We start from the raw sequence: 21,250 nt of genomic DNA, 5'->3' as shown, positions 1-21,250 counted from the left end.
TGAAGTCCCCAACAGAAACACACACAAATCACACTTTGTGTTTAAAAATTTTTCAACATTTCATGTATGTTAGGGTAGTGCAGGACATGTACAAGAATAGTGTGACAGCGGTGAGATGCGCAGTCAGAATGACAGACTCATTCAAGGTGGAGGTGGAATTACACCAAGGATCAGCTCTGAGTCCTTTCTTGTTTGCAGTGGTGATGGACAGGTTGACAGATGAGATCAGACAGGAGTCCCCATGGACTATGATGTTTGCAGATGACATTGTGATCTGTAGTGAGAGTAGAGAGCAAGTTGAGTCTAGTCTGGAGAAGTGGAGATATGCTTTGGAGAGAAGGGGAATGAAAGTCAGTAGAAGCAAGACTGAGTACATGTGTGTGAATGAGAGGGAGCCCAGTGGAATAGTGCAGTTACAAGGAGTAGAAGTGGTGAAGTAGATGAGTTTAAATATTTGGGGTCAACTGTTCAAAGTAATGGAGAGTGTGGTAGAGAGGTGAAGAAGAGAGTGCAGGCAGAGTGGAGTGGGTGGAGAAAGGTGGCAGGAGTGATTTGTGACTGAAGAATATCAGCAAGGGTGAAGGGGAAAGTTTACAAAACAGTAGTGAGACCAGCTATGTTGTATGGTTTACAGACAGTGGCACTAACAAAAAGACAGGAGGCAGAGCTGGAGGTGGCAGAGCGGAAGATGTTGAGGTTCTCTTTGGGAGAGACAAGAATGGACAAGATTAGGAATGAACATATCAGAGGGACAGCTCAGGTGGGACGGTTTGGAGACAAAGTCAGAGAGGCGAGATTGAGATGGTTTGGACATGTGCAGAGGAGGGACCCAGGTATATAGGGAGAAGGATGCTGAGGATGGAGCCACCAGGCAGGAGAAGAGGGAGACCAAAGAGGAGTTCATGGATGTGCTGAGAGAGGACATGCAGGTGGTTGGTGTGACAGAGGTAAGATACAGAGGACCGGGTGAGATGGAAACGATTGAACTGCTGTGGTGACCCCTAACGGGAACAGCGAAAGACAAAGAAGAAGAAGATATACAGTTAATTATTGTAGAATCAGTAACACATGAAAACACTGTCAGAGCAGGGTCACAAATTAACAGATACAACTACATCAATAAAGGACCCCAGAATCAATCTAAATAACTATGAATTGGTTGATGGCTCCATGTTAACATTATGAATTCATTTAACTTGTTTCACTGCTACTTCCATGTCTTCAACCTCTCATAAAAGTTCAAAGGTCGCTATGAGACTGACGCAGGAATGTTAACGTTGCAAGATTAAAAACAAATCAACATGCCTGAGTAGGCGGGATATGCCCCTTTCATTTTGGGTGTGGCTACCCAAGAAGACATAGCGCCTCCATATTGTAGGGCAGAAAACACAAACACAGAGCAAGCACTGGCAAGCCATAAAGGGCAGGTTATGGCTCAACGAAACAATGGTTAATGAATGCATGGTGTTTGGGTGTACAAATCGTGGAAATGCAGGCAAGAGATCACTAAGATTTTTTGGCATTCCGACAATCATTACATATCAAGGAGAAAGGATGCAGGAGCTTTCATGCTAGCGATGTGGATTGTGGTTTGCTCAGATCAATGGAGCAAAATGTCAACACTGACCCGAGCAAATGGCATTACAAAGTGTGCTCTGAGCATTTTATCTCAGGTAAGTGTTTTTGGTGGATAATGCTGAATTAAGTAAAGTAACATAAGATACAATATTATTTCGACTGTGAGCTCTGAAAACGGTGAAATTTGGCAATTTGTCCCACCATTTACCATTGCATTTTGCGGAAACCTATTTTATAGATTTTTTTTTTCTCTTCACCCATTGTGATCAAAAATTTTGAAAAGATTTAGTGTGTTCTAATAGCTTTAGAGATATCGGCCAACAGGGTACCGGTGAATCATGAACATCGAATTTCATCTAAATAACCGACAATATACACAACAGTTTATTGAAAACATTGGATGAAGTGATTTCAATCCACAGACTTCAATGGTGGTTGTGGGTTGATAATGCGATGAGGTAATGAGGTCGGGTCGACGCTTCCGTGATGCAATATGCGACTTACAACACATAACAAAAAGTGCCGATTTTTATTTTTCACACTTATTTAAGATGGTAATCTCTGTTGGGAATACAAAATTGAACACTGTCTGCAAAACTCATCGCTTTCAAAACTTTAAATATTTTTATGACAAAAAATAATGTCGAAACTCCAGTCACAAGCTTTTACATCATAAGAAACACTGGTATCAATTGCCTTCAGCTTCTCCTTGTAGCAAGCAAATGTTGCTTCATCCAAAGAATTGCTTAACGTGTGTGGGGCATCAAAACAGAGATGTTTACAGCATTTTAAAAAGATATTTTGAATGTTTCTGCTTTGGCTTTTGTCTGCAGCAGGTTCCCTAACAAAATAATGCTGTGCGATGCATCATTGGTAAGCATGCCCAGAATGGAACGGGGTCTATGCTGGTTAAGAACGGAAAAGTTATTTATGCTATGCTAACACTACCAGGCTTCTTCTTCGCTTCGCTTTCTGCTGTTTTATGTGTTGCTGCCCCCGGTGATAAATAAAAGGCAAGTAGTGTGGCATGACATCGCCACTTTTTTTGGAATGTGTTACAGGAATGGATGTATATTCAATGAAATGAAGATGAACATACAAAATATGAAATATCCTTGGTTCATACTCTCTGCACTGAAATAAAATTCAAAGTAAATTTAAGGATCACTGCGCTTTCATTTTGTTCTTACATTTTCCATGTCATCCCAACTATTTTACTTATTTGTGGCTGTAAATAGCAAAGTGTCAGAATCAAGCATACTCTACCCTGAAAGATGACACCTCATTTATGGCATGTTACGCCAAAAACACAGTCATAAATAACTGACAAAATACAATCCCTTTGTGGCTTGTGCTTAGATTTACCACCGCATCATTAGCCACACAAAAAAAACACGTGCTTTAGACTGTGCACCACAGATCATCCAGATGTGTCATTCCAGCAGTTCTCAAAGACTGCTCACGGAGACCTGAGAGAATGACAAGCATCCAGGATTCCATAAAGAAATATAGGAAGTACTAGAAATCTAAACCTTTGTCTTCCTGCAAAGATATCATCACACATCTCTGTTCAGTGTCCTTCCAGCTGTCCTTCAACCCAGCTCCCAGAGACATGATAGAGGTAACCTAGTCTTCAAACAAGTATGGCATCCCTGACAGACACAGAAATCAGAAGAAGTCAGAGTCCTCCTCTACTTTGTACAGCACTCACAGTACACATGTACAGCCTGGCTATCACGTCCAAGAACTTAGTAGGCTTCCCATGAATTGTCAGGACATCCTACAAAATAGCAAGATCAACAGAATCTTTTCAGAAACCCTTGTAGATTACAAAGAAGTCTTGTTGATATTCACGATTGCCTTCTCGGAGTACTTGCTCTGATCACAGAACAGCATGCAGCTGGCACTGAATACCACTGAGAATGACCCTTGCAAGTACCAGCACAGAGAACTGAGTAATGCCCCTGTGGTCTGCAATCCAGATCAAAATTCTTTCCGCTCTTCCTGCCACAGACTGTATATTTTGTGCATGTACACACTCACCTCGTATGCCCTGGGGCTGGTCAGACAACTTGCCAATGGTCCACAGTAGCTGGGTAGTGTAGAGGTGAGAGGTGGGCCACTGTGTGTCAGGATGGGCTTCAGATAACTGGACAGTCATTAAGGAGAACAAAATGTGGCTTTAAAATCAGTATGATTACAGCACAGAGAATATGAAATAAAATCATTCTCTGCATAAACTGTAAACACTCGATACGTTTCAACTTTAATAATGTCAAGAACATCTAATAGCAGGATATGTTGGAGTTTACATCAGGGGTGGATTGTCCATTGAGAGTACCAGGATTTTTCCTGGTGGGCCCATCAATAATGGGACCGATGACTGGCCTTTTTTTTTTTTTTTTTTTGCTGCATCTTGTCATAACAACTCTCCTGGCCCAGAGAGAGAGACATGCACCAGCCCTCAGCTGCAGCCTACAGACACAGCATAGTCCCAGTGACCTGTCTGTCAAAATATTAACCCAACTGTGGCCCTATGATAGGCTACAGAGGCCCAGGACCCTCACCTCTCTCATCCAATCACCTTTAATGATGAGCAATTCACTGTTTTGCAGTTGTGAATCTCGCGCCATCTCGCGGTCCGTGACTCATGCAAGAGGTCAGTTTCAGCAGAGTTCCAGTTCAGGGCACAATGTAAACAAACCTCGTAAAGTATGAACAACAAGACAGCAATGGGGCACGGCAGAAGTCCATCACAGGTGCTACACCTCCTCTAGATAACGCTCTCAACTTGGGAGAACGTTCCATCATCACAATCGCCTGTGAACTCGCTGGATGAACGCCATCCACATCCTCGCTAGCCATTGTTTACATGTCCTGTGAGACTCTGGAACTCTGCTGGCACCGTGATGCATTCTGGGAAGCGCAGGGTACCACCAGGAGGATTATAGGAGACATTAAAGTACTGAATGGGGAGAAAGTAAAAGTAAAATCCCCAGAGGTTTTCTCACACACCTGTTTCCCTGCCTCGATCAGCGTGGTATGTTGATGTTTTGCTTTGGTCACTAATTACATAGTTTATACAAAATACAAAGTCAATACACACCGTTTTGTGACTGTGTTCCCCCCCATATGTCTGCATATACAGTAATGGTAAATGCTACACTGACAGAACCATTTATTAACATTAATACACATATATGCAGTTTATTCTTGCAAGACAGAAGGTATGTAGTGTGTGAGTGAACGTGGTGTGTGTGTGACCCCCATCCGTCCTTCCCGATCAGCCTACAACATCCTACTCAAAGCCAACCGACAACTTCTATCGGGAAGGGCCGACCACCAAAACAACACGAAGACAGACAAGAACGAAAGACAAGTGATGAAGGCAATAACTGTGAAGTGAGACACTGAGGAGACGGGCCCCAACCATACAACATACCAGGACAAACAACCACACATGAACAAACTGACACCAACAGTCTGTTGTCTAATTAGTGAGCATCCATACCCTAATCTAGAACACCAGAGTCTTGATCCCCTTGAGAACACTAATAATCGAATTGTGGTCACAGCCACAAACACACAACCATCCACACACAGAGACCCAGATCACAGCTAAATATCTGATCACTACCGTGGCTGGTGTGTTGGGCCAAGACAAAAGTACAGAACCTTACCATATGATATGACCACTCTGACACGTCAGAAGCTACGCGGCCAACTGCACGCAACGACGGAAATGGGTCCAAGACGCAGGGCCCCAGGAGAAACCAGCGGAAGGGCAGCCCCCAGAGCCACTGTGGCAGTACCACACCACCCGGACCATGGCCCCTAAAAGGAGGACCGAGTGGCAGCGGGGATGGGGGAGCAAAGGAGGCACTGCAACCAAACCCAAAGTGCAGGCAGGGACCATCGAGCCATAAGAGGGCGTGGCCCAGCTCCCAGACAAGAGGCGAGACCCAATCCCCCGGGCCAGGAAGGACACCAGGCTTCCCCAACACCCAAGACTCCCCCAGCGCAGCCAGCAGGACCCCTCCAAATTTTATTTCTGTTTTATTTTTGTTTAGTGCCTCAGTGTGAAGTTCTGTTTGGCAAAGAAATGTCTATTCACAAGTTATATTAATGTTACAAGAGAAGCTAGCCAGGTCTGAGCAGTACAGGCCCAGGCTTTGCGTTCTCAGGGTGCAGGAGTACTTTGGGTCCCTAGGGTGAATAAAAAGTCTGTGGGTCACAGAGCTTTCTCTTATCATGCCCGTTCTGTGGAATGATCTCCCTGCATCAATAAAACAGTCAGATTTTGTACTTTCAAGTCCAGACTTAAGACGCACTTATTTTCCCTTTTGTATGGCTAGCATACTGGCATAGTATGTAACTTTGCTTTTTACCCTGTTTATACCTTTGTTTTTAATTTTACTTGTAGTTTCACTGTGCTTGACTAGATGACAGATTAAAACAACTGTATTATGGAGACTCTCTGCCTTCACTGTTGACATCAAGGGCCACATACAGCGAAGCTCCTGCTGCCATGGAGGTGGCACAGGAGCAGGGGGAGATTGGCAGTGGTGGCAATGATAGCAGGAGCGTGCCAGCATCGTGTGGATAAACAGTTATTCATATGAATGTTTAGCCTTTCACATAAATGAAAACACCCCCCTCCACCCCATTTCCTGTTGCACCTACGGGTCTAACGGATATCGTTCAGTACATTAGTGTTATTCAGGGCTTGTGTGTTTATATGTACTTCAACGGGATGCGCGTTGGCACAGTATCTGTACGCGGATTGCAGTGGTGGACCAGTCTGGACCAAAAAGTCCAGGGCTGAATTTTAGCCCAGTCCAGCCCTGGTTTACATCTCTGTAAAACTCTGTGAGCAGGCTGAAGTCATTTTGTTATTCATGGCAGCTGTGCACCACAGTGAACAAGTCAACTGGTGTCACAGACCAAATGGTCCGCCCCCCCCAAAAAAAAAAAAAAAAAATCGGTCCATCTTTTGTATCTGGGCATGCATCATTTCAGACCACAGCAGCACGTCTGCGATGGAGTCTCTTTACCCAAAGCAATCAAATGGATTAATGGGATTTATTAACCATCAGATGATAAAGGTAAAACCTCTTAAATCATTTTAAAGTAAGTTTTAAGCAGAAACGAGGCAAAATTCTGTGATGCTCTGAAATGTCTGATGCACAATGAAGGGATCAGCTAGCAGCTCGTTTAGCCGTGGCGCTCTGATCGCTCCCCACAACCTTTTATGATTAAATAATGCTGAATTTGTTGTGTGTTGGGGGGAGGCGTGGCTGGCTGTTTTGGTGTTCTTTTCTTTTCTTTGCTCTCCAGGTGGCATGAGGGCTGATTTGTCTGTGGAGAGGGTGCTGGCTGAAGAGTCCTCGCCCTTATTAGCGTCATGTGGAACACCTGTGGCAGGGGCTCACGTGCGGCCTTGAAGACTTGCAGCTGAAGCAGATAATTGGATGGCGTTCTGCATATAAGTCATGTGTGATTTGAGCAGAACTGCCGGGAACTCGACCTTGTGACGTTCGTTTGTGAGACGCTGAGGACCGCGCCTGGGTTTGACATATCGAGCCCGTGAAGCAGGGAAGGGTGAGGACACATGCTGTCAGCACACGCTAAAGGTAATTAAGTGATTAAGTAATTGTTGATAGTATCTTGGTGTTTTGTTACACAGTAAACTGAGATTGTGAAGAGAATTGTGTAGCTTGCTTCTCACTGCGGTGGCTTGTTGGATAAGTGATCCTCCACTTGTTGTGAGAGGCTGCTCATTTGTATAAAGTTAAAGAGAAACATTGACCTGAGTGTGTTGCTGATAGCGTGTGTTATGCGAAAGATAGAATTATATCTGCTGACTCACCTCACCTTCTCTTTGCTCCACAGAGAATCGGTTCGTCGTGTCCACCTGGGGGGTGTTTGGCGGTGGTAGTGAGTCCAGGAGCGCCGGGCTTTAATCCTTGCGGGCGCTGGAGAACGTGCCACTTATCACTCCACCAGAGGGACGCTTTTTATGTTTTACATTTGTAAGCACAGGTGAAAAATAAATTGTTTCTGTTGGGAACCGCCTTTTGGTTATTTTTACCGCTGGGTTCTGTCAGACGCAGGTCCGCTCCTCAACCCGCGTCGACACATAACAGAATTTATGTGGAAATAATTGTTGTACAAAAACTTCAGATACCTGTTGCTGAGACAGATGATGACTGGTGTGCAGTTTGAAGCAGAAACAAGGTGATATAATCTGTGAACCGCGCCATCGGGGGACCGATTTTTAGGGGGACCGCTCGGTCTGCGACACCGGCTTCTACGTTTCAATGTGGGAAAACTCTGCTTTTCAGTTGGCTTTTAAAGAGTTGGAAGTATTGATTTATAATCTGGCATATCATTTTTTTAAAAGATATGTTGACTGGAGTGAGAAGACTTTTTTTTAACCACCAACAGCTACACAGCAAAGCGTGGCTCTCAACAGCAGCACCATGTACAGTGGAAAAAGTAGCTGTCACTCACAAAATAGCTGTCTGCAATGTTCAAAGCTCTGCCAAGTACATTAAAGTGGCATGTGTATAAACACAGTGAAGACCAGAGGTATATGGACAGTGATTTTTACGGTTCAGGAAGTTTGACAAAAATACCGCAATCAACATTTTGGAATTACAGCCATGTTGTATACATAACCCCTGCATTTCAGAGGCCATAAATAACCGGACAAACAAAAATAAGGATTCCTGTTAATACAAACTTGAAAAAGGAGTTGGTTACTGCATGGCATGAAGTGGATGACAAAGTACAGCAACCACTGTGGAGGACACCAGTCCGACAAGTGTTACTTTCCCAGCCAAGGGCAGTACCCATTTTTACAGGTGCATAGACTCAGACAATGCAGAGGAAGCAAGGACACAAGCAGGTAGCATAAGTAAAATTCAAACCCAGATATACATACTGGTTTAACGGCTTGAATGGAAACACACCATCATCAGAGTGAGTCTGTTCAAGTGAGACCTCATTTAAAAGTGCAATGTCCTTCTAAGTGATGTGTTTCAATACCATGCAAACAAAAAGCATACATCCTAAAACACTCTGTAGTTTTAACCAGACCCCTCCCCCAAACCTGAGGCACATACTAGTGGAGGAACTATTATTTCATACCAGCGCTTGTGTTCACACAAGCATCTGAGTGTGTACAGAGTGCATCACTGTGTGGTCTGGCAGCTGCTGCTCACAAGACCAAAAACTCTGCAGCATGCAGTTAGAAGTGTCTGCCAATTATACACAGGCCATACCTCACTCAGTACATTTATCTCACATGATGTCAAAGAAGGCCGGTGCAATTACAACAATCCACCTCAACCCTGCACAAAGAACTGTCTCTATTACAGTCTGACAGATCTCACACAGTCTGCATACAGTAACCAGTGAAACAGTCTGTACTGTCCTTTGTTCATATATTACTGTCTGCAGTTTTTGATTAGTCCTGTGCAACAACAACTTCTTTCGGCTGCTCCTGTTAGTTGTCGCCACAGCAGATCATTCATTTCCATCTCACCCTGTCCTCTGTATCTTCCTCTGTCACACCAACCACCTGCAAGTCCTCCCTCAGCACATCCATAAACCTCCTCTTTGGCCTCCCTCTTCTCCTAATGCCTTGTGACTTCATCCTCAGCATCCTTTTCCCTATATATCCTGGGTCCCTCCTCTGCACATGTCCAAACCATCTCAATCTCATCTCTCTAACTTTGTCTCCAAAGTGTCCCACCTGATCTGTCCCTTTGATATATTAATTCCTAATCTTGTCCATTCTCATTACGCCCAAAGAAAATAGCAACATCTTCAGCTCTACCACCTCCAGCTCTGCCTCTTGTCTTTTCATTAGTGCCACTGTCTCTAAGCCGTACAGCATAGCTGGTCTCACTACTGTCTTGTAAATTTTCCCCTTCACTCTTGCAAATATTCTTCGGTCACAAATCACTCCTGCCACCTTTCTCCACCCACTTCACTCTGCCTGCACTCTTCTTCACCTCTCTACCACACTCTCCATTACTTTGAACAATTGACTCCATGTATTTAAACTCATCTACTTTCACCACTTCTACTCCTTGTAACTGCACTATTCCACTGGGCTCCCTCTCATTCAAACACATTTCAGTCTTCCTCTTACTGACTTTCATTCCCCTGCTCTCCAGAGCATATCTCCATCTTTCCAGGCTAGATTCACCTGCTATCTACTCTCACTACAGATCACAATGTCATCTGCAAACATCATAGTCCATGGAGACTCCTGTCATCAGTCAACCTGTTCATCACCATTGTGAACAAGAAAGGACTCTGTCGTTCCTACTGCACATCTCACCGCTGTCATGCTATCCTTGTACATGTCCTGCACTACACCCACATACCCATCTACCACTCCAGACTTCCTCATGCAACACCACAACTCTTCTCTTGCACCCCATCACAAGCTTTCTCCAAATCCACATCACACAATGTAACTCTTTCTGGCCTTCTCTATACCTCTCCATCAGTCTTCTCAGAGTAAACATTGCATCTGTAGTGCTCTTTCTTGACATGAAATCATACTCACAGATCTTCATCTGTTTTCTAAGCCTAGCTTCTACTACTCTTTCCCATAACTTCATGCTGTGGCTGGCAACTTTCTGCCTCTGTAGTTACTGCAGCTCTGCACATCACCCATGTTCTTAAAAATAAGAACCGGCACACTTCAATCAATCAATCAATCAACTTTTTTCTTATATAGCGCCAAATCACAACAAACAGTTGCCCCAAGGCGCTCCATATTGCAAGGCAAGGCCATACAATAACCATGAAAAACCCCAACGGTCAAAACGACCCCCTATGAGCAAGCACTTGGCCACAGTGGGAAGGAAAAACTCCCTTTTAACAGGAAGAAACCTCCAGCAGAACCAGGCTCAGGGAGGGGCAGTCTTCTGCTGAGACTGGTTGGGGCTGAGGGAAAGAACCAGGAAAAAGACATGCCGAGAAGGGGGGCAGAGATCGATCACTAATGATTAAATGCAGAGTGATGCATACGGAGCAAAAAAAGAAAGAAACAGTGCATCATGGGAACCCCCCACAGTCTACGTCTAAAGCAACATAACCAAGGGATGGTCCAGGGTCACCCGATCCAGCCCTAACTATAAGCCTTAGCGAAAAGGAAAGTTTTAAGCCTAATCTTAAAAGTAGAGAGGGTATCTGTCTCCCTGATCTGAATTGGGAGCTGGTTCCACAGGAGAGGAGCCTGAAAGCTGAAGGCTCTGCCTCCCATTCTACTCTTACAAACCCTAGAAACCACAAGTAAGCCCGCAGTCTGAGAGCGAAGCGCTCTAATGGGGTAATATGGTACTACGAGGTCCCTAAGATAAGATGGGACCTGATTATTCAAAACCTTATAAGTAAGAAGAAGAATTTTAAATTCTATTCTAGAATTAACAGGAAGCCAATGAAGAGAGGCCAACACGGGTGAGATATGCTCTCTCCTGCTAGTCCCTGTCAGTACTCTTCATCTCCACTTCTCAGACATGATCCCACTTTCCAAGATTTTATTAAACAAACTGGTACAAAACTCTTCTGCCATCTCTCCTAGACATATCCACACCTCCACTGGAATGCTATCTGGATCTACTGCTTTTCCACTCTTCATAGCTGCCCTCACTTCATGCTTACTAATGTTTACTCACTTCACACTTACTAATCTCTTGCACTTCCTGATTTACTCTCTCTACATCATCCACCCTTCTCTCTCTTTTCCTGTGCAACTACCTATATTATACAATATACACAATGCATCCACACTCACATGCACAATAAGAAACAAACATTTTCAGGAAACAGATTAGCACCCAACATTAGTTGGTACAAATCAGTCAACCATCAAAACATTTGGATGGGGCAAAATGAATGTAATTAGTGTCAATTTAATAAAATAATGCAATGCTAAAATACCCTTGGCCATATGAGCATCATGTTCTTTATAATATGCACTTGTTTAATTAATTATTAAGATCCTACTATCTTGCGTACAATTTGTACATGTTCAAATCAAATCATTATTTATTATTTGTTCATGTTGTGCAAATCAAGGAATATTTGTAGATCATCCTGCAGGTATTCAGACAAATTTAACTCTCTAGGAAGTTAGCAAAAGTTAGCGTGCAAGCTAACATCTGCAAAATGTCTTGTAAATGACTCTAGATGTGTTATCAGGTTACAGAAACAGCATTTTTAGTTTTAGAAGTGTTTATTTCTCACTAGCTTTTACATATCAAAAACAAAGGTGTTAGCAAGTACCTACACCAGGAAGTGACGTCACCATGCTAACCTTCGCAAAATGTCTTGTAAATAAGTTCAGAGGTGTTGTTCTAAAATCTCCTGGTAGACAGCTGTGTTGGTTTTGGGCTTGATAAAATGCAGTGGACCAACACCACAAGATGACATTTCATCCCAAATCATCACTGACTGTGGAAACTTCAAAAGGGACTTCAAGCAACTCAGATTCTGTGCCTCTCCACTCTTTCTCCAGACTCTGGGGCCTTGATTTCCAAATGAAATTCAAAATCTACTTTCATCTAAAAACAGAACTTTGCACCGATGAACAACAGTCCAATTCTTTTTGTCCTTAGCCCAGGTAAGATGCTTCCGACATTGTCACTGGTTCAGAAGTGGCTTGACACTCAAGTTCTTGAATAGACTTTGCTTGATGGTTGCAGCCATCCCTGATCCTTATGCATATTTTCCCAATCACACTTCTCTTGTCCAATCAGCTTTCCATAAATATGCTATATTACAGCACTTGTGAACATCCAACCCTTTTAGCAATGACCTTCTGTGGGTTACCCTCATTGTGGATGGTGTCATCGAGTGTCTTCTGGACCATTGTCCAGTCAGCAGTCTAACACCAGCAGGTGATTTCACTGACAAACTCATCTGCACAAATTGATGTTAAGCCGCTTTCACACCGGACCTGCTTTGAGTTGCTTCCTGTGGCGCCATGACGATGCAGGAATATCTGCATCAGGTGCACGCAGCAGGGGGCAGAGAGGAGGTGAGGATGCAGCCTGCAGGTTCTCTGCACAGACAGAGCCAAACTGTGCACTCTGATTTCACTTCTAGTTTATATTTGTTCTTGTGCAGGGCTGCGCTCTGAGTTCTGTTATAGTTTATCTTTCTTCCTGTAACTGCGAGATGTGCGCGCGGACGAACCGTCCGTGAGTAAATGTGGAGATGTCTGGAGTTATACTTGATGTGGACATGTCCTGTCTCTGGCAATTAGTCTGTGAGCAGGACTTATGTCTTTTTTTTTTTTTTAAACACAGTGATGAGAGAGTTTGGGGGAAGAGTGAGAAACTGCCTGCAGCCAGACAGTTTTTTTTCCTTTCTTTTAATTGTTCACATGTGTGCGCGTGAATGAACCGTCCGTGAGTGGACTGGAGATGTCCGGACTTTTTACTGGATGTAGACATGTCCTGTCTCTGGCGATCAGTCTGTGAGCAGGACTTATGGATTTTATTTCAACACTTTTGTGAGAGAAGAGTGAGAAGCTTCAATCAGCATTTTTTTTCTGTGCTCTTTTTTGAGCGTGTAGTTTTTACTGCATTGTGTACACGGTATAAAAACAATCCTGTGTTATTTATACTGCGGGAACAATGGAACACAGTAGGAATCATAAATTGGCGTCGGGTAACGTTGTCTTGTGAGTCTGTGGCTTCCAGTCACGCCGAGTACCGTCCTGTTGCTCTGACTTGCGCTGAAACCACTTAATTCTGCATCATGCACAGGACGCAAACAAAAATTAAGCATGTTTAATTTTTGGCGTCCGATTTGCTTTGTCCTTTGCGTCCCTCGCGCTGTTGTGGTGCTGAGCTGCATTGTCTCGGCACTAGGTTGTTTCCACGTGGCGTTGTCATGACGACACACAACGCAACCGGGAGCAGCCCGGGTGTGAAAGGGGCTTTAATCAGGGAAATCAACTGCTAGAGACAGTTGCTGCAAAGAAAACCTGCACCCTCTTGGCCCTTTCTGGAATGTCTTGGACACCAGTGTGCTGGAACTTTGACTAGCAAGGTCCCAGCAAGGTCAGATTTTAAGGTTTTGTTATTAACATACAAAATCCTTCATGAACTAGCACCTCCCTATCTGGCTGCCCAAATTAAACCTTATGTACCGGCCTGTCTTCTGCATTCTCAGGATGCAGGATTACTGTTTCTTCTTAAGCATAAAAAGAAAACAGTAGGCCACAGTGCTTTCCCTTATTGCCCAGCTGTTCTGTGGAACAATCTGTCTGCTGAGATAAAACAGTCTGATTCTCTGGAGTCATTCACATCCAGATTAAAGACCCGTTTATCTTCTGTTTTGCATGACTACCACATTTGTGTTGTACCTAACCATATTTTCCCTTTTGTTAATATGTGCCAACGATGAAGTGGGTCTCAGCCTCATATCTAAATTCTGGGTTACTGAAACAAAGGGCCAATTGCCAGTGACCACCGTAGTATCCTCTCTGTTATTCTATTGGTTTACTGCTGGGAATTAGTGCTTTACAGTAGTGTTCGGAATAATAGTAGTGCTATATGACTAAAAAGATTAATCCAGGTTTTGAGTATATTTCTTATTGTTACATGGGAAACAAGGTACCAGTAGATTCAGTAGATTCTCACAAATCCAACAAGACCAAGCATTCATGATATGCACACTTAAGGCTATGAAATTGGGCTATTATTAAAAAGAAAAAGCAGAAAAGGGGGTGTTCACAATAATAGTAGTGTGGCATTCAGTAAGTGTGTTCGTCAATTTTGTGGAACAAACAGGTGTGAATCAGGTGTCCCCTATTTAAGGATGAAGCCAGCACCTGTTGAACATGCTTTTCTCTTTGAAAGCCTGAGGAAAATGGGATGTTCAAGACATGGTTCAGAAGAACAGTGTACTTTGATTAAAAAGTTGATTGGAGAGAGGAAAACTTATACGCAGGTGCAAAAAATTATAGGCTGTTCATCTACAATGATCTCCAATGCTTTAAAATGGACAAAAAACCAGACGCGTGGAAGAAAACGGAAAACAACCATCAAAATGGATAGAAGAATAACCAGAATGGCAAAGGCTCACCCACTGATCAGCTCCAGGATGATCAAAGACAGTCTGGAGTTACCTGTAAGTGCTGTGACAGTTAGAAGACGCCTGTGTGAAGCTAATGTATTTGCAAGAATCCCCCACAAAGTCCCTCTGTTAAATAAAAGACATGCAGAAGAGGTTACAATTTGCCAAAGAACACAACTGGCCTAAAGAGAAATGGAGGAATATTTTGTGGACTGATGAGTAAAATTGTTCTTTTTGGGTCCAAGGGCTGCAGACAGTTTGTGAGACAACCCCCAAACTCTGAATTCAAGCCACAGTTCATAGTGAAGACAGTGAAGCATGGTCGTGCAAGCATCACGATATGGGCATGTTTCTCCTACTATGGTGTTGGGACTATATATCGCATACCAGGTACCACGGATCAGTTTGGATATGTCAAAATACTTGAAGAGGTCATGTTGCCTTATGCTGAAGAGGGCATGCCTTTGAAATGGGTGTTTCAACAAGACAATGACCCCAAGCACACTAGTAAACGAGCAAAATCTTGGTTCCAAACCAACAAAATTAATGCCTCGCAGATCTGAAGAAATCATGAAAAACTGTGGTTATACAAATAAATACTAGTTTAGTGATTCACAGGATTGCTAAAAAAGCAGTTTGAACATAATAGTTTTGACTTTGCAGTGTCAACAGCAGATGCTACTATTATTGTGAACATCCCCTTTTCTACTTTTTTTAACTAATGGCCCAATTTCATAGCCTTAAGAGTGTGCATATCATGAATGCTTGGTCTTGTTGGATTTGTGAGAATCTACTGAATCTACTGGTACCTTGTTTCCCATGTAACAATAAGAAATATACTCAAAACCTGGATTAATCTTTTTAGTCACATAGCACTACTATTATTCTGAACAATACTGTATGTGCAGTTAGTTCCAGGCCGAGTGATTCTGCTCTCCCTCTCTCTGTTCTGAGGTGCTGTTGTCACTGGGCAGGTGTACAGTTTTGGTGTCACCTGCTAGACCCGTGGTCGAAGAACCAGCTGCATACTTATCCATGACTCCTGCGTTAAGGATGCTAAAAGGGACACTTAAAATAACGTACAATTGGACTGTTGAATTTGCTTAGCATTTTTTGATGATTGTTTGTACTTTGGTTATTTGACGTGTTACTGTTAGAATGACCTAAGCAGTGGCTCACCCCTCTGCGTCTGATCTGCTTGAGGTTTCTTACTCAAAAAACAAACTCTCTAACTTTTCCTTCGGGGCTATTGAGGTTATGGCCGGTCCCACGGCCATTCGACAATTCCTGAACGAAGGGAAAAAAGTAAAAAAAAAAGTCAAGTCATGAGAAAAGGTTCGAAGAGCTTTATCACTGAATAGTGCAAAAGGAACAAAAGAAGAACAAAATAAACCGAGGCTAACGTTGATCTACACGCTTTAAATGAAACGTGCCGTGGAGTCACTGCTGATAGCGCGTGTGTCTGCATCTCTGCATTCCAGGACCGGCGCTGAAATGGGGCTCATAGCACCTGAGCCCTGGAGAAAACTGCAAAACGAAGTGCGTGATCCGACCCATTGTGGAGATCTGTGCGCACATCGGTGATCCACCTGGCTCTGGTTCCTCGTTCAGAACAAAAGAGGGACATCGCCTCATCAGAATCCTCACTATCTGGTTCAGACTGACAACACGCTGCACGGTCAATCTTGCTCCAATTAAAAAATAAATAAAATAAAATAAAATGCGGGTTTGCCGTGGTGGTTGCTATTTTGTTGTATTACGTTACTAAGCCATATAGATTTAAACAGAAAACTGTCAAAAGGGATAATAAATATAAGTAAGTGTAAAGATGTAGAGAATATATGAGAGCAGCAAACTGATCAGTCCGTGTGAACATCGCGCATTGACTCCCCATGTGCGGTTATTTCCACCAGCTGCCACTAATCCACAACGTGAATTCTGCCTTCCAGAACAGCTCTCATATAATCATCTGAATCATCTACCTGTTGCCACATGTACATAAGGGTTGGACTACCATTCCTACACTCATATTGTTATATTTAATAAAAAATAATAAGTGCACGCAGGAGGTGATGGCTCCTGTTGACGCTGCGTTCAAGTACTGTCAGAAATTATACAACTTTTTTGTTGTTTCAAATTCAGCAGTTGCTTGTAGCAGGAGCATGGTTTTCATTTTATTTTTAGTAAAATAATTCATTGTATCCACACAAAAGATTAATTCTGGCCTATATAATGTGCCTGAGCCCAGTGAAGTTGACCCCCCACCCAGATAAAAAAAACCCAAGTAAATGGTGAGTTTGTAATTCTCAAGAAAACCAAAACCAAACACAGACACTACTTGTATCATTTCAGTCTGGAGTATCTAACCTTCTGAAACACCCAACAAAAAATAAACTTTTTCATGATATTCGATTTTTTTAAGATGCACCTGTACAGGAGAATTTGTCCAAAGACAGCAGGAGAGGAGAAAGGTTAGAAGAGTGGAAGTCTGGACTTTGAATGTTGGCAGTATGACTGGTAAAGGGAGGGCTTTGGCTGATATGATGAGAGGAGACACATTGAAAAAAATTCCAACAGAATTTATGTTAGTGGGATATCGACCAGAAAAACCTGCTCTATAACATATCAAAAGTTTACCTAAATAAACATGGTAAAAATAGGTCAATGGGGGGCATCTTTAAAGATGGCTGCCCGTATCTTGTTTCTTGGCAACCCAATGTTGCTTAGTTTTTTCTGATAACTGTTCAACATGAAGCAAGATACCCAGATAAAACCAACTTTATTCTTATGAAATAAACACAGGCTGCATATTATACCCATGATGTGTTATTTTTTTGGCACAGTTCTTCACAATTATCCTGATGATTAAAAATTCTAAATAATTTTGGTAATTATCACTTGTGGCCCACTTGGAATAACATTTAAACTTTCTAAATAAAGTAAAATGTAAGTAAAGAGACCTTGTGGACGGGAAGTAAGGCCAGAAGCATCTGAGGTAGTTTCAAGTTGTATCATGGTGTGGACGGGATGAGAAATGGTGTTAGGGTAATTTTAAAGGATGACTATGTTAAGAGTCTGCTAGAGGTTAAACCAATGTCTGACAGGGTGATGAGTGTGAAGTTGGAAATTGAAGGGACAATGATAAATGCCATAAGTGTATATCCCCCACAGGTTGTGAGATGAAGGAGAAAGAAGATTTCTGGAGTGACTTCGATAAGATGGTGGGCAGCATACCCAAGCATGACAAAGTGGTGATTGGAGTAGATTTCAGTGGGCATGCTGGTGAAGGGAACAGAGGTGACGAGGATGTAATGGGTAGATATGGTGTCAAGGAAAAGAGTGATGTAGGGCAGATGGTCGTAGATTTTGCAAAAAGGATGGAAATGGTGATGGTAAACACTTTAAGAAAAAGAGGAGCACAGGGTGACATAAGAGAGGAGGAAGGGGCACACAGGTGGACTACATTCTTTGTAGAAGATGCAACCTAAAAGAAATGGAGAACTGTAAGCTGGTGGCAGAGCAGAGTGCAGCAAGGCAGCATTGGATGGTGGTCTGTAGGATGACTTTAGAGGTGTAGAAGAGGAAGCGAGTGAGAAGTCAAAGGATCAGATGGTGGAAGCTGAAGAAGCAAGACTGTTGTGTGAAGTTCAGGGAGGAGGTGGGACACCACTGGATGGAGGTGAAGTGATATAGGACAATTGGAAAAGGACTGCAGATGTGGTGAGGGAGACAGCTAGGAAGGTGCTAGGTGTGACATCTGGATAGTGGAAGAAAGACCAGAAGACTTGGTGGTGGAATGAAGATGTTCTGGGAAGTATAACAAGAAAGGAGGTTGGAGAAAAAGAATTGCGCTCGTGTTTTCCAACATGAGCACAACACGAATGTGGAGTGCATGTGCTCTTGTGCACGAATGTGCTGACTGCTGTAAGAATGCTGTACGAGGTGTTCGAGTGCAGCCTGAATTTGCATGACTGTTGTTCGAATCCTCATTCGTACAGCATTCGGGCTCATTCGTGCTCTAGTGCAACGGGGATATAAATAAGCTATCACAAGAATAACCCGCTCACATTGAAAAAGAAAGATAACATGAAAATATCAAAAGATATAACCAGAGGAGTGTTTGGCAGAGGTATGCACACTCTGAGTGCTGGTTTCATAACATTCAAGAGCACATTCTGTTGCCCCAAACACAAAGACAAGTTTACAAAAATACACCACGAACCCTGCTTGCTCCAAGGCCTTATGTCATATGTTTATCTCTCCTCCATTCTGATGAGTCTGTCATGTGCCGCTAGTGGAAAAAAATATTCTTCACTGTCACACAAACACACACACAGATGTTCCGAAGCAGCAACACAATCAGCCAACTGGGGAAACAATAATTCAGCACAGCAGAGTGTGCTGCAAGGTGAACAGACATCAAGAATAAGGTGCTACACTTACACCAATGTGTTTTTGCAGCTGAAATAAGCGGGACAAACATTTTATAGCAACAGCTGATCTGTCATATGGCACATAAATAGGATCGAGATAATGACAGAGAATATGATGACGCTAAGCTATCTATATTATAATAGCCAAGTGGCCTGTGTGTGAGTGCGTGCATATGGCTTTGATCACGGAGAAACTGGGGAGAGCTGACATTTGCCGTTTGGTATGTTTATGTATTTTGGGTTAAGGATGCATGCTGTGAAAATGGAAAGTTGACAGGACTAATATTTTTGGAGAAATTAGGGATATTAACCAACAACAGTGAACAATGCTGGAATGCGCCATGGGAGTTTGCAGTTTTGGGGTTTTTAAATGTTATTGTGGTTCATGTTAGTTTATCAGTGTTAGCAGTGTTGCCACAGTTACCTCATCTTTAAATGTTGACAGCACTGTTACTGTAAAACTTAGTCTCTTACCTACATTGTTAAGAAATGTAACTATTACATTTTTTTCTAACATTTAAATTCTTTCTAAACATTTCAGTTGCTGAAAATAGTTTTATTATTTTTATTATCATTATTATTATTAAGTAGTATTAGTAATGGTATGAAAAAAATGTCATCAAAAGTGGACCTTTAATTTAGGGCTGTTGTGGAGAGCCCCACCCCCCACCCATGCTCCCTTCCCACATGGATTTGCCCCTGGCTTGCCGTTTGAGCAGCAAGAATGGATAACGTTTATTTACACAGACAACACGACAGGACTGACAGGTAAGAAGGTTTTATCAGCATTTTTACGTTGTGTCATCCTCAGAAAGAATCTCAGGTGCATTTGGGTGGAAAAAAAGCGTTAGTATTTGCGAGTCATGGATCAGCTGTTTTTAACGAGGACATGCACAGCGCAGCACAGAGTTTTAAAGAAAAAGAAAAGCGTAAAAATGTCTTTGTAAAACCATAGCTCTGAGCATCACTGCACTGGAACTGAGCTGCAAAGTTCAGACCTCTCACTGCATCTCATCGGGACACCTGTTTTAAAGGTGCCAACAACCCACAATACAAAAAACAAAACAAAAAAAAAAAACAGTAATACACAGTGACTCAGAAGTAACTTTAATCTCATTACTGATTTGCAAAGATTAATGCGTTAGATTACTTGTTACTGAAAAAAGCAGTCAGATTAGAGTAATGCGTTACAAAGCAATGCATTACCGGCATCACTGGTTGTTAATGTTATCGATTTATTGCCTTTTTGTAGTTCAACTGGTTTAGTCAGTTTAGTTAAGTGTCATGTTGTGAAGACTTCTCAACATGAGTGAAAAGTGTAGTGCGTTTGATGTCTTCCACCACTGTCTCTGTTTAGGTATGTAAAAATAGAAGCACCTACTTGCGGCAGAATGCAGAAAAGACAAAAAAAAAACTGTGGATAATTTAAATCGCAGACAAACTAGGGAGAGCTGACATTTACAGTTTGGTATGCTTTTGTATTTTGAGTCATAGGTGATAGGACTAATATTTTTGAACAAATTCTGGATTTTAGCTAACAACATTGAACAATGGACGTTGCTAACTACATTCTGGACTCACATGCCCTTCCATCAGGGAGCGGTAAATCATCTTTATATTAAAAGCGTGAGTGCTAATATACTTGTAAATATGTTAAAAATACATGGATAAAGCCCCTTTCACACAGGGGCAAATGTAGAATTGCATATTGTGGCGTACTGTCTACGCTGTTATGCAGATCTATGCCAAGTTTAAGCAGCTCTACGCCGAGTTTTTGCTCCCTACGCAGCAGTATGCTGAGGTCTACACGCAGAGAACACAAAAAATTAAACCCGTTTAATTTTTTTCTGCGCAAAGCTCTGGATGCAGAAAGCAGTTTTTAAACAGGTCTGCGCAACACTGCACTACTGTACACATCCAAAAACTGAGTGTGAATTTATGAAAATTTGTTCAATGTTAAAGATAGGGATTTTGCCAATTTTTCAAGACTTTTTCTGACTTTGACCTTGAAAATTTAATCAGTTCTTCCCTATCAAGATATGTAAAAAAAATTCATAATGATATATGAAAAATTGTGGGCTCCAGGATGTTCATAAACAAAGAAACAAACAGGGGTGAAAATATAACCT

The 21,250-nt window shown here is 42.4% G+C and overlaps 1 protein-coding gene across 1 annotated transcript in view; it reads right to left on the bottom strand.

The window, feature by feature from the left end:
* The window catches only part of slc9a7 (solute carrier family 9 member 7), a 152,597-nt gene that overhangs the window by 6,952 nt on the left and 124,395 nt on the right, over positions 1 to 21,250 (bottom strand). The window contains exon 15 of the mRNA XM_034180614.1: positions 3,622 to 3,727. Within this exon, the coding sequence (XP_034036505.1) occupies positions 3,622 to 3,727 (106 nt within the window). The remainder of the gene's footprint in view (positions 1 to 3,621; positions 3,728 to 21,250) is intronic.

The sequence above is a fragment of the Thalassophryne amazonica genome, chromosome 10 (genome assembly GCF_902500255.1).
Source record: "Thalassophryne amazonica chromosome 10, fThaAma1.1, whole genome shotgun sequence".
NCBI lineage: Eukaryota > Metazoa > Chordata > Actinopteri > Batrachoidiformes > Batrachoididae > Thalassophryne > Thalassophryne amazonica.
This window is presented reverse-complemented; position numbering and strand designations above follow the sequence as displayed.